The 14301-nt window shown below is 43.5% G+C and overlaps 1 protein-coding gene across 4 annotated transcripts in view; it reads right to left on the bottom strand.

Annotated features, from left to right (window-relative positions):
* Window positions 1–6002: 6002 nt before the first annotated feature.
* The window catches only part of LOC118370824 (V-type proton ATPase 116 kDa subunit a 1-like), a 25685-nt gene continuing 17386 nt past the window's right edge, over window positions 6003–14301 (bottom strand). For all 4 annotated transcript variants that reach the window (XM_035755989.2, XM_035755991.2, XM_035755992.2 and 1 more), the window contains 3 exons: window positions 13704–13821; window positions 13397–13568; window positions 6003–7158 (listed from right to left, as the gene is read on the bottom strand). In XM_035755989.2, the coding sequence (XP_035611882.1) occupies window positions 7065–7158; window positions 13397–13568; window positions 13704–13821 (384 nt within the window). In that variant the 3' untranslated portion in view covers window positions 6003–7064. The remainder of the gene's footprint in view (window positions 7159–13396; window positions 13569–13703; window positions 13822–14301) is intronic.

The raw sequence follows: 14301 nt of genomic DNA, 5'->3' as shown, positions 1-14301 counted from the left end.
CTCGAGAGATCTTCCTTATGAGATTAGTGTGAAGGCTGTTCGTATGAAAGACCAAGCCAACACATGGCCTTACCATGCTCTATTTCAATACTTAAGGACATTTAGCAGCTGACACCATGGGAATAAAATGGCCCAGACTCTTTTCTTTTATACCCCTGCCTCCTTCCTTATTTTTTTCTCTCACTTTTCTCTTTTTTTGTTTGTCTTTATCTGTCATGTTTCGCTGGTGCTCTTTCATCTTTCATTCACCCAGTTCTCTTCCATCTCTAGATCTCTCAGTCAGTCTTTAATCTTTCATTCACCCCGTTCTCTTCCATCTCTAGATCTCTCAGTCAGTCTTTCAGCTTTCATTCACCCCGTTCTCTTCCATCTCTAGATCTCTCAGTCAGTCTTTCATCTTTCATTCACCCAGTTCTCTTCCATCTCTAGATCTCTGTCAGTCTTTCATCTTTCATTCACCCCGTTCTCTTCCATCTCCAGATCTCTCAGTCAGTCTTTCAGCTTTCATTCACCCCGTTCTCTTCCATCTCCAGATCTCTCAGTCAGTCTTTCATCTTTCATTCACCCCGTTCTCTTCCATCTCTAGATCTCTCAGTCAGTCTTTCATCTTTCATTCACCCCATTCTCTTCCATCTCTAGATCTCTCAGTCAGTCTTTCATCTTTCATTCACCCCGTTCTCTTCCATCTCTAGATCTCTCAGTCAGTCTTTCATCTTTCATTCACCCCGTTCTCTTCCATCTCTAGATCTCTGTCAGTCTTTCATCTTTCATTCACCCCGTTCTCTTCCATCTCTAGATCTCTCAGTCAGTCTTTCATCTTTCATTCACCCCATTCTCTTCCATCTCTAGATCTCTCAGTCAGTCTTTCATCTTTCATTCACCCCATTCTCTTCCATCTCTAGATCTCTCAGTCAGTCTTTCATCTTTCATTCACCCCATTCTCTTCCATCTCTAGATCTCTCAGTCAGTCTTTCATTTTTCCTAGAAGCTGCTCCCTCACACCTTACATAATGGGGAAATGATTTGATTCTTATGTACCTGATTAAAGTTTCATTACGGTGTGATCATGTTGATGTCAGAATAGTCAAGAGGGGGGGGGGGGGGGTCACAAAACAATCCCTGCTCTGGGCCTTGGAGGGGTTAGGAGGCTCGGCTGCCTTAGGATACTCTCTCTCTCCACCCCACCCCCTTCACGCTCTTCTCTCTCAGGACCTGCTCACCTTTTAAATATCAGAACTTGTATCAGTTGACAAGCTTCGTATGTGAACAATTATTAAGGCATTGTTAATGGTACAGCAATTAGATTCCAGTGAATCCCCAGGCCGACAAATGATCCAACTGTGTTCCAGCAAATGACTCTAGTTGCCCTCTAGTAGCTCAAGTGTAGCCTACAACATTGACAGTTCATTGACATGCCAATTAATCTGGTATGTGCCTGTTTGTCTGGCCCTCTCCAATTAGTTTACTTGTTGTGTTACATTCCAGCATTGACCTCAAGTATCTCATGTCATCAAGTGCAGTTCACAGGAGACTGAGAGAAGACTCAATGAGAAAAGACCCAGAGGTTCATATCTTTGTGTGTCATGGCCAGTAGTGTTTCCTATTGATAACAAGACCAACCATGGCACATGCAAATACTGTTCCTCTACTGTGTAGTGACGTTCTGCTTGTGTCCTCTGTAGATATCAACTAAGACAAAATAAAGAGAAAATTGCTTTCACAAGTTAAGTCACGCTTTGAAGAGAGAAAAAGAAAATGTTCAGAGAGCACTGAGCCTATCCTAACCACGGGTAATATGTTTCTCATGGCGAGGCATTCTCAGCCAAGACATTGAATGCCTTTGGTTAAGCACAGATATTTATTCTTTCTCTGGAAAAAAAATCTTAAGAACACAAAAGCATTTTAAACTAAAAGTTGCTAGGTCAGATGGCTGAGGTCTGTTTTTTCTCCGTCTGTGGCAACTGCATCCTGCCACAACATGGAAGACGCAGGCAGCATTGGCAGGAATGATATTATTGAACTTGGTGATACTCAACTCAGGGGGATCTTCTCAACTTCAACTCAATACCTTTGAAAAGGCCACAATCAAAACAAGAGGCACAGCTAAGCCAGTCCTTATAGGGTTCATTTTCTGTGTGGTGGGTAAGCTCACTGACAGCAATAAAAATACTGCCAAATACAGTTGTTTGGGCGCACGCACGCACACACTCACAGTGAACTCTGTGGGCTCATTGTGACTCTACTAGCGTGTAAGGGAGTCCAGTGTTTCAGAGTGAGGGGGAACAGAACTGAATCTGGTGGTCTGGATCATTCAGAGCTCTTAGTCATTTCCATCCCAATCGCATGTACACTGTTCACTTCAGCTCTGGGGTTCTGGGGTCGGGGAACAGTCAAGTACACAACACGCTCTCTAGCTGCTATAGGCTGATACTGTTGGTCTTGCCCTCCTCTCCTGGCCTATCTCATGCTCCAACTGTCTTTCTCAATACCTCTCTACCCTGTGACTTCTTCTACTCTGCCACGCTTGTAGTTGTCAAAGAGGAAGGGAACAATAAAACTCTGGCTTCCTGGATTTAATTGCAAGCTATGACTTGCGATTCGTCAGTGACGTGACATAACTGCCACTTGGTGTGCCCATGTGAGTTGAGGATCAGACTATTTACCATGATGGTTTCAGCTGGTGGCTGGCATTAGCTGTTTTTGGTTCTGGTTTGGTGACATAACTGTCATTTTGTGTGTGCGTAAAGGAGAATGGTGACAATGTTGTGCTGCGTGATGATATGATGGCCATGGCAGCTGGTATTACTGGTTCTGTTCTGGGTGTGTTGACGAGGAGGCAGGGAAACCAATAAACCTGTGTTCTTACAGTTTAGAACCAGCTGATTTATCAGGATACCATGGAAGAACATGTTGGAACCCTCTAAGAATACTTTAAAGGTTGCTCGGGGGTCCACCGGACACTTTAACGAGAAGAAAGGCTGTCATCGTTTCATTTATGTCTGCAGCTTCTTCCTCCTCCACTCCACCTCCTTCCCTCTCTGTTGTTATGTAACTCACTCCCAGAGGTGTGTTTGTGCATGCGTGTGTAATGCCGTCATTAGAGTCAGATGTTCATATTGTGAGAAACTTCCTGATGTAATCGGCCAAATCGTTTTGCACCAAAAAAAAACAGCTGATAACAATGGCGAGGCCAGACAGGTCGTGGAAAAGTGTTTCTGTAACAATGTTATCAGAGCTCTTAGCAGTAATAACACTATCGCGAGGAAAAGACCCTAGCACTCAGAATAGTGGGTTTCTCTGTCCCGGCCTCACCTGGGCGTTTAACATACCTAATGTACCAGTCACTCATGTGTCTAACGCTCTCCTTTATCATCTCATCTGTCTCTCCGACTCTACCTTCTTACACCATCCGTCAGCTGTGTCAATTTAAGGAGTTTTTTCTTTAACCTGTCTCAGGATAAACTGACAGATGGTACATTATTTAAGTTTAAGAGGTGGCTACTGCTGTGGGGAAAGAGAGGGGCCTTCAGAGGAATGTCAAGAGGTAACAAGTCCTACAACTCCCAGGACAAATTGTCTCGTCTTTCCTCTGTTATTCAATGGCAAACAGGAGAGACTTGATTTCTTCAATCAAAGTTTATTCCTGTTTTTAAGTCAGATATTTTACTTGAAAGATACATCTTCTGAGACTGGGTCAGTCATCCTGGTCAAAATGGGTAACATGCTATGGTTAGTCCATGTTCCACAGTCGGGGTCATTAATGATCCTGTAATTCACAGATCATTTTACTCCCGTTACTGAGTAATGCCTGTGGTTTATAGTGGTGCCTTGGATTAAAGCTAGAATAGGATTTCTCCATCATTTCAATGTGCCTGCAACTCAGACAGTAGAAGCAGATGCACATTGGAAAAACTAAACAATAACTGGGGCTAGAAATTATTTGATGTGTGTGCCGCCAGTTTTTCACCTCTAAGAACCTTGTGGTTGGCTGAGCACTGGGGTTGTCACCTCCAAGGTTCATTGGCCCCAATTGTGGGAGGGAAGAAAAAGTGCCGACCTAAAGAAAAGCATATGATCGATCGAATTCCGAGTCACAGATTGTGGTAAACAAAAACAAAAAGCTTCCGTAAGCCTGTCAAGAGGATGTTAAAGGGGTGTTCGAATCAAGCTAATGAGTTTAGCAAGGTACACAATGTTCCAATTCCATGCTGGAGTACACTGCAGTCCCTATAGACCTGTGTACTGTACACACAGGCCACACACACACAGACAGGCAGTGTACAGTACACACAAGTGTCTAAAAATAGACTGTGCAAATACTGTTATTCAACAGAATACTGGGCTTTGAAATGGGGGTGATACCCACCACAGAGCTGTGACTGTGCACATATTTGTTTCTAATTGATTATCACATCTTGAGCCTGTAAGTCCCTATATCTTACTGTACCCGGATCATTGGATGTGAAGAGATTTGAGAATCAGAGCCAGTACAACTACAACAGCTGTAAAAGCATATTTTGACCCAGGAGAAATCTCTTGTAACCATACTAGAAAAATAACATTCCAAAGGAGATTATTTGTGGTCAGTTAAAGAACACTGTATATTTTAATTTGGTAAAGGAGAAAAATAATAAACTCATCCTTACTTTCTGCTTTGAAACATGACCAACGGGGGGGGGCTGGGGCTGGTGATGTAAACACAGTGGGGATTCTAGGTCTCTTACGCAAGCCAGCTCTTACTGCTGCTTAGCCATGACACGCTGGGAAATAAAAGTTCAAAAAAAAAAAAAAAAAAAAAAAAGTACACCAAATAAACAACTATTATTACTTTGTGCTGTTATGACAGATAGGGGGCCTAGTGTCGAGGGCCCTAGAAAACAAATATTGTCAGGAGAAGAACACAGTGTGCCCTCTTGTCTGAGGACTACTGTTTAAAAGGGCCCTTTACAGTAACACATGGATCAGAACCACACTAGCCTCAGGGCCACACCATGTAGACAGAGACCCCATAGATATAGTTCAATTGAGGAGCCCCTCGACATGTCTTCCCTTGTGCTTTTGGGGGGGGCTTCTATTTTCAAGCTGTCTTCCACAGGGCTAGCTGTGCAACAGGAGAAATATCTAGTGTGCACTTAAGATGTTTGGAGAAATAATTTCATAAACACAATCCCCTGACATTATAAATCTTAATCAGGTCAATCCATTATGCAATGAAAAGTGGTTTACTATAAGAAAATACCTATTATGTGAGAGTTGATGAGTTCCTTGATGTGCTACAGTAAGTGCCCAGCCGTTTCTGGACTCATTTTCTTTGGTTAGCATGGAGCTTTAAGATATCACATTCCAGTACACATGTAGAGCAGGTCATTCAAATAATTGATGTGTCACGGAGACGTTTTAGCTGATGTTAAGACCTTTTTACACACATCGGATTCTGGTTGGACAGCCAAGGAAAAGTTCCCTTACAGTGCAAATTAAGTTTCCTTCCGTTGACAACTAGTTTTGAAGAACAGAGCACTGTCTACAAATAACATTTACCTTACTTGAATGATTCAAGGGAATAAGCTTTTACAGTGAGAATGTGTTTGGCTGCTTGACCAGTGATAACTCCAGTCCAATAGCTCCCTCATGGGGACTGCTGAGAAACTAGACACGGATGCTGAAAACCATACCTGCACTACACTCAGTAACCACCAGAAAATGCCCATGGCTTGGTTGTTGTCATCCCTGTATTCATATAGCCTGTGCTAAAACTTTGGCTAAGACCTTGACGTTTGTGACTGTATATTGAAAGCATGCATAATGCAATAACCATTTGCCATACTACCCCCCAAAAAGTGTTTGAATGCAAGTGTGGTGCTAGCATTCAATTAATTATCCACTGAACAGCATCTTACACCCTTAAACACTCAAAACCCAACACTAATTTACTTGATCTGTTAACTGCTCACTTGAAACATATGACCCTCCACCGATCCCAGCCAGAAGAATTGTAAAATGTGTTTCACCAGCTCTTTCCTGTTTAATGACAAACACATATAGACAGATTCTCAATGCAACCACCATCATATACAGATTTAGTTGACGTCAATACACAGATCCCCTTTACATATTCCTGTTGTGTGGTTTGTCCTTCCCTCTCCCCTCATACGGGCCTACACTCATGGTGTAAACACTTAGACAGGTGTGGAACAAAAACGAATGAACACACAATGACCAATAATCTCATAGTCACGGATTATCACAGAAAATCCAGCTACTTTCTACACTTCTGAAATACTCCACACTAATATGACACGTGACAGACAGGTTACCCATAGTTCACTGCACATCACAGATATGTAGTCCAAAACAGTGCAGTCAGTATAGAACACATCAGGTCAAAATGGCAGAAAATGATAGGACGTGTCGAGATCGACCTCTGATACGGCGTCACATAAAGAAGAGTCATTGTATGGTAAAACGCAATCCCTTTAGACTTTTTTACAGTAGAGGTCGGTCTGATTTTATGTGCTGCAGAGAATGTATGGGTGAACATTGTGTATTAATATGAGCAGCAACGTGAGAGGGAGATGTTGGTAAGGACAAGGGACAAAAAAAAAAAAACACTTAAAGACCTCCAGCCTTTACTGGATTAGAGCCTGGTGTCATTTTCTCTCATTTTCCATGGACATCTACTGTATCAATGACAATCTGTAGAATAACTCAATTTTAGACTACCGGAAAGCTAGTCCTCATTTACAATGATCAGAAGTGCAATTTTCATAGGGAGGTTCAAACACATCATTGGACAGGTTTCACAACAACAAAACACATTAAATAATTTATCGAACAAACAAAACAATCACGGCACCAGAATATGAAATACAGAAGTGATTAACTTCAGATTTTCAGAAAGAGCTATTTTACCCAAGATCCTGACCAGCGAGCTCAGAGTTAATCACACGGGTTCCTGTGCAACGCCCAGGGTGGGTGGAGTCTACCTTACACCAACATCACATTGGCTGTCAAGAGGAACAGGGAGGGTTTTGGAGCAGTGGTCAGGACAGTGTTCAGGACAGTGTTCAGTCCTCAAACCTTCCCTCCAGAATGCTTTCAAAGGTGAACGGGAGGAACTTGAAGCCCTGGCCTACGTAGAACTTATTCTGGAATTCCACCCTAGAGAGAACAAGAGAGGCGACAGTTAACGTCAGGCATATTGCAATAAGAACCATCAGTCAATGCAAAGATCAATGCTGCACAGACATACTAGTCTAGCACCATCAACGGTTATACAAAGATCTTTTGAAAGTAATTCTGAGGAGTCCCTTTAAACTAGTTTCTTTGAGGTGCAATATAGGTAGCCCTTAATGATTGTATCAAGCCAAAGCCAGATGGAGATGGCGAGATGACCCCTGCTCTCCATTCCACAACCTCCCTGTGTAACCCACTTTGTATCACACCCACGTTAAGGCCTAGACCTGGTCCTCAGAAGCGAAAAACAACCCTCTTTCCATCTCCATTTATAAAATCTCCCTGCAAACTAACGGCTGGATAACCTTTCAATGGAGGAAGCAGACATGCTCGTCATTCCTCCCCATGTCTGGAGGTAGATGTTCATCTGGGTAGGCTGGGGCTCTAGAATATTCCACTAGAATATGCTTACAAGAGAAAGTAAAACTTTAGCGCCATTATGCTGTCCGGGGGTGTCCTCGGATGGGGCCACAGTGTCTCCTGACCCCTCCTGTCTCAGCCTCCAGTATTTATGCTGCAGTAGTTTGTGTCTCGGGGGCTAGGGTCAGTTTGTTATATCTGGAGTACTTCTCCTGTCCTATTCGGTGTCCTGTGTGTGTGCGTTCTCTAATTCTCTTCTTCTCTTTCTTTCTCTCTCGGAGGACCTGAGCCCTAGGACCATGCCCCAGGACTACCTGACATGATGACTCCTTGCTGTCCCCAGTCCACCTGGCCGTGCTGCTGCTCCAGTTTCAACTGTTCTGCCTTATTATTATTCGACCATGCTAGTCATTTATGAACATTTGAACATCTTGGCCATGTTCTGTTATAATCTCCACCCGGCACAGCCAGAAGAGGACTGGCAACCCCACATAGCCTGGTTCCTCTCAGTTTCTTCCTAGGTTTTGGCCTTTCTAGGGAGTTTTTCCTAGCCACCGTGCTTCTACACCTGCATTGCTTGCTGTTTGGGGTTTTAGGCTGGGTTTCTGTACAGCACTTTGAGATATTAGCTGATATACGAAGGGCTATATAAATAAATTTGATGTAGTCAACTAGCACTACTTTCCTTCAGAACATTTAAGGCAAAGAAACAAAAGAAAAAAAGTGATAGGGTTTGTGTTTCTATGAATCTGAGATCGTAATTTCTCCCTAGACTGAAAACTATATAATATTAACGGGATAGTGACAAATGTTTTGGCTCTGCACTAGAGGTCGACCGATTATGATTTTTCAACGCTGACACAGATTATTGGAGGACCACAAAATCCGATTAACACTTATTTTAACATTATAATACATCAATAAAATCAATTTAGCCTCAAATTAAATAATGAAACATGTTCGATTCGTTTTAAATAATACAAAAACAGTGTTGGAGAAGAAAGTAAAAGTGCAATATGTGCTATGTAAGAAAGCTAACGTTTCAGTTCCTTGCTCAGAACATGACAACATATGAAAGCTGGTGGTTCCTTTTAACATGGGTCTTCAATATTCCCAGGTAAGAAGTTAAGTTGTAGTTATTATAGGAATTATAGGACTATTTCTCTGTAGAATTTGTATTTCATTAACCCATGACTATTGGATGTTCTTATATGCACTTTAGTATTGCCAGTGTAACAGTATAGCTTCCGTCCCCCTCCTCACCCCTACCTGGGCTCGAACCAGGAACACAACGACAACAGCCTCCCTCGAAGCAGCGTTACCCATGCAGAACAAGGGGAACAACTACTCCCAAGTCTCAGAGCGAGTGACGTTTGAAACGTTATTAGCGAGCACCCCGCTAACTAGCTAGCCATTTCACATTGGTTACACTAGCCTAATCTCAGGAGTTGATAGGCTTGAAGTCATAAACAGCGCAATGCTTGACGCACAAAGAAGAGCTGCTGGCAAAACGCATGAAAGTGCTGTTTGAATGTTTACGAGCCTGCTGCTGCCTACCACCGCTCAGTCAGATACTTGTATGCTCAATCAGATTATATGCAACGCAGGACACACTAGATAAACTAGTAATATCATCAACCATGTGTAGTTAACTAGTGATTATGATTGATTGTTTTTTTTTTAAATAAATAATTTACCTTGGCTTACTGCAGTCGTGTAACAGGTAGTCTCCTCGTGGAGTGCAACAAGAGGCAGGTGGTTATAGCGTTGGACTAGTTAACTGTAAGGTTGCAAGATTGGATCCCCCGAGCTGACAAGGTGAAAATCTGTCTTTCTGACCCTGAACAAGGCAGTTAAGCCACCGTTCCTTGGCCGTCATTGAAAATAAGAATGTGTTCTTAACTTACTTGCCTAGTTAAAGATTAAATAAAAGGTGATTTCCGATTGTTATGAAAACTTGAAATTGGCCCAAATTAAATCTGCCATTCTGATTAATCGATCGACCTCTACTCTGCATTCCAGCATTTAAGTTGAAATGATACACAAATGTCATACCCTCCACAAAATGCTAACTTCCCTGTTATTGTGTGAGGCTAGCATGTCTTAGAAACATATATTCTTATTTACAATAAAAGTGATTACAAAACCATTCATTTCTATTGGGCACAAAATAATCTGAAACAACCAAAACAAACAGTGAATGCATCCAACAAGCTGTAGTCATTGTGTACTAGGAATATGGGACCAAACGTTTGACTACTTTAATACACAAGTGAATTTGTCCCAATACTTTCGGTCCCCTAAAATGGGGGGGTATGTACAAAAAGTGCTGTAATTTCTAAAACGTTTCACCTGATATGGATGAAAGTACCCTAAAATTAAAGCTGACAGTTTGCACTTTAACTACAGTCATTGTATCCTTTCAAATCCAAAGAGCTGGAGTACAGAATCAGTATTTGATTGAAGCTAATATGTCAGAATCTAAAATATACCAAGAAGTGTTTAAGGGATGACTCTCTCAGCTACTGGAGGAATCGCTTTGGCTGGATCAAATGGTTTTGAAATAGGAGCAAGTGGGTATGCATGTTGGCCACAGCTAGATAAACATTTACTACTGCTATACATTTGACCAACGCCTGACATTACCATGGCAGTTCGAAATCAAATTTACAACTGTGTTAGTGGCCCCTAAGAAAAATATGTTTCTTTTTTTTTATTAAAAAAAATGTTATTTAGAAGGCCTCATGTCCTAAGGGCCTTTCAGTGAGAGTGGAGCATTAGATTCCAATGTGCTGGGTAAATAGTGATGAGGGTCTGTGTCAGTGCTGTTGAGAGGGTGCCAGTGCATGATCCCTTCCAGTTCAAAAGGACTGTTCTGAGACACCAGATGTTTCTCCATGATGGAAAGCATCTCACACACACACAATCCTCCACTGCTTTATGGGATGCAGAGAGATTCCAGGTTCCTGGCCAAAGAAAGAGCTGGAGGTGAGAGCTGGATAACCACAGCTCCCAGTAGCACCGGTCTGCTTAATACCAGTGGGACGGAGAGACAGGACCTGTTTCCATTGAGACACACACGGTTGAGGGCTCAGGCGATGCCCCGAGAAACTGGAGCTAAAATGTCTGTTACCATAGTTACACCAGCAGGGGGCGCGACAGGGCTGAGCCACACCTCCATGCCCCCTGACAGAGGAGGAAACAACTGAAGACATGCTCCTTCCTTCACAGGGTGGATATCACAGGGTAACAGACAATCATGGATGACAAAAAGAAAACCAGCCCGTCGTGGACGTCTTGCTTCCAAAAATATTAAACAACTTTGCGTGCTTTGAGGACAATACAGTGCCACCCACGTGGCCCGCAACCAAGGACTGTGGGCTCTCCTTCTCCGTGGCCAACATGAGTAAAACATTTTTTTTTTTAAGTGTTAACCCTCACAAGGCTGCCGGCCTAGACGACATCCCTGGTTACGTTCTCAGAGCATGCGCAGACTAGCTGGCTGGAGTGTTTACAGACACTCGCTCTTGCTGCTGGTGAGTCTCTGATCCACCTCTACGCAGACGACACCATACTGTATACTTCCGGCCCTTCTTTGGACACTGTTAACAACCCTCCAGGCAAGCTTCAATGCCATACAACTCTCCTTCCGTGGCCTCCAATTGCTCTTAAATACAAGGAAAACTAAATGCATGCTCTTCAACCGATCGCTACCTGCACATACCCGCCTGTCCAACATCACTACTCTGGACGGCTGACTTAGAATACGTGGACAACTACAAATACTTAGGTGTCTGGTTAGACTGTAAACTCTCCTTCCAGACCCATATCAAACATCTCCAATCCAAAGTTAAATCTAGAATTGGCTTCCTATTTCACAACAAAGCATCCTTCACTCATGCTGCCAAACATACCCTTGTGAAACTGACCATCCTACCAATCCTCGACTTTGGCGATGTCATTTACAAAATAGCCTCCAATACCCTACTCAACAAATTGGATGCAGTCTATCACAGTGCAATCCGTTTTGTCACCAAAGCCCCATATACTACCCACCATTGCGACCTGTACACTCTCGTTGGCTGGCACTCGCTTCATACTCGTCGCCAAACCCACTGGCTCCATGTCATCTACAAGACCCTGCTAGGTAAAGTCCCCCCTTATCTCAGCTTGCTGGTCACCATAGCATGCGCTCCAGCAGGTATATCTCTCTGGTCACCCCCAAAACCAATTCTTTCTTTGGCCGCCTCTCCTTCCAGTTCTCTGCTGCCAATGACTGGAACGAACTACAAAAATCTCAAACTGGAAACACTTATCTCCCTCACTAGCTTTAAGCACCAACTGTCAGAGCAGCTCACAGATTACTGCACCTGTACATCGCCCACCTACAATTTAGCCCAAACAACTACCTCTTTCCCAACTGTATTTAATTAATGTATTTATTTTGCTCCTTTGCACCCCATTATTTTTATTTCTACTTTGTACATTCCTCCATTGCAAAACTACCATTCCAGTGTTTTACTTGCTATATTGCATTTACTTTGCCACCATGGCCTTTTTTGCCTTTACCTCCCTTCTCACCTAATTTGCTCACATTGTATATAGACTTGTTAATACTGTATTATTGACTGTATGTTTGTTTTACTCCATGTGTAACTCTGTCGTTGTATTTGTCGAACTGCTTTGCTCTATCTTGGCCAGGTTGCAATTGGAAATGAGAACTTGTTCTCAACTTGCCTACCTTGTTAAATAAAGGTGAAATAAAATTTTACAAAAAAAATCTCTCCCTGTCCCAGTCTGCTGTCCCCCAGTTCAAGATGGCCACCATTGTTCCTGTTCCCAAGAAAGCAAAGTTGACTTAACTAAATGACTATCACACCATAGCAATTCACTTCTGTCATCACGAAGTGCTTTGAGATACAAGTCAAGGATCATCTCTTCCACCCTACCCGTCAACCTAGAACCACTTCAATTTGCTTACCGCCCCATTAGGTCCACAGACGATGCAATCGCCACCCAACTGCCCTCTCCCATCTTGACAAGAGGAATACCTATGTAAGAATGCTGTTCATTGACTACAGCTCAGCATTTAACACCATAGTACCCCCCAAACTCGTCAACCCTGTGCAACTGGGTCCTGGACTTCCTGACGGGCCACCGCTAGGTGGTGAAGGTAGAAAACAACATCTCCACTTCGCTGACCCTCAACACTGGGGCCCCACAAGGGTGCGTTCTCAGCCCTCTCATGTACTCCCTGTTCATCCACGACTGTATGGCCAGGCACACCTCCAAGTCAATCATCAAGTTTGCAGACGACACAACAGTGGTAGGTTTGATAACCAAAAACGACGAGACAGCCTACAGGGAGGAGGTGAAGGCCTTCGGAGTGTGGCGTCAGGAAAATAACCTCTCACTCAATGTCAGCAAAACAAAAGAGATGATCGTGGACTTAGCCGCTCTGTCACTGATCATCCATATATTTTATATATTCTCATCCCATTCCTTTACTAGATTGTGTGTATTTTGTTTTGTTGTGGAATCGTTCGATATTACCTGTTAGATACTGCTGCACTGTCAGATCTAGAAGCAGAAGCATTTCACTACACTCACAATAACATCTGCTAACCATGTATATGTGATCAATAAAATGTGATTTGACCCAAGTCAATGAGGACTCCAGACTAGCAGAAGATGGAGCCCTCCACAGCTTACAGTAGCTGTTAAGTGCAGGGAAAGTTCTAGAGACCTTAGTTTGAGACTCCTCAGACATTGTCTATGTGCAAGAGATCAGTGTGTCTCTCACCAGTGCAGACGCAGTGCGTGCAGGAAGGCAGACAGGCCCTCCATGATGAGCAGGATGCAGACAGTGAGGACGGCGAAGGCCCCAAAGATGATGGACAAGGCAACGAAACCCCCAAAGCTCCTGGAGGACAGGCCAAGGTGCATCACCATGGTCCACAGAACCTCTGACAGCTCTGTTGGAAGAGAAGGAAATCAACTGTTTTTCTGTACCCTTTCAAAGAGAAACCAAAAAGGGTAGAGAGTGAGACACAGCAAGAGAGAACATGAGAGAGAGAGAGAGAGAGAGAGAGAGAGATTTATGTACTCACGCGCGTGGGCCAGGCTGAGGGCCCATAGACGTAGGTAAGAAGCTGTGTTGGAGATGCAGCCCAGACAGTATTCTATGGTGTGGATGGCCTGGTGCACAGCCACGTCCCCAAAGTTAAACTGGAGGAGGGAGAGAGAACACACACCCAGTATGAACCTCTAGGTGACAAGGACACAACAGTACAGGGACCGGGAGACCGGTCCAAATGAGGTCCGGGGCAATCTCTAACGACAGTAAAGTTCATGGCTAAACGGTACCACATTGAGGAAGACAGCTCCAGAAACAGCAGCCTGACCCACTAGTCAGACCTCTGTAGCAGAGGTCTCCCAAGAAGCTCCTTCCTTACAACCCATGAACCAGACAAATGATGAGCTCTGCAGGATATGCCATGCTGGTGATGGTAGTACCACCTCATGATCGGGGCAGACAGGAAGCACTACTAGTCTAAGGGTATGGCCAAGTGTACGGCTGCGTGTTAGAAGAATCCCTTGAACACCCAGAGACAGCAAAAACTCAGACCACACACACAGTCAACAGCCTCAGGGGACAGAACACACACATGTAGGACAGAGATACACACGATCACACACAAGCAGAGT

Source organism: Oncorhynchus keta, chromosome 5 (assembly GCF_023373465.1).
Source record: "Oncorhynchus keta strain PuntledgeMale-10-30-2019 chromosome 5, Oket_V2, whole genome shotgun sequence".
Taxonomy (NCBI): Eukaryota; Metazoa; Chordata; class Actinopteri; order Salmoniformes; family Salmonidae; genus Oncorhynchus; species Oncorhynchus keta.
This window is presented reverse-complemented; position numbering and strand designations above follow the sequence as displayed.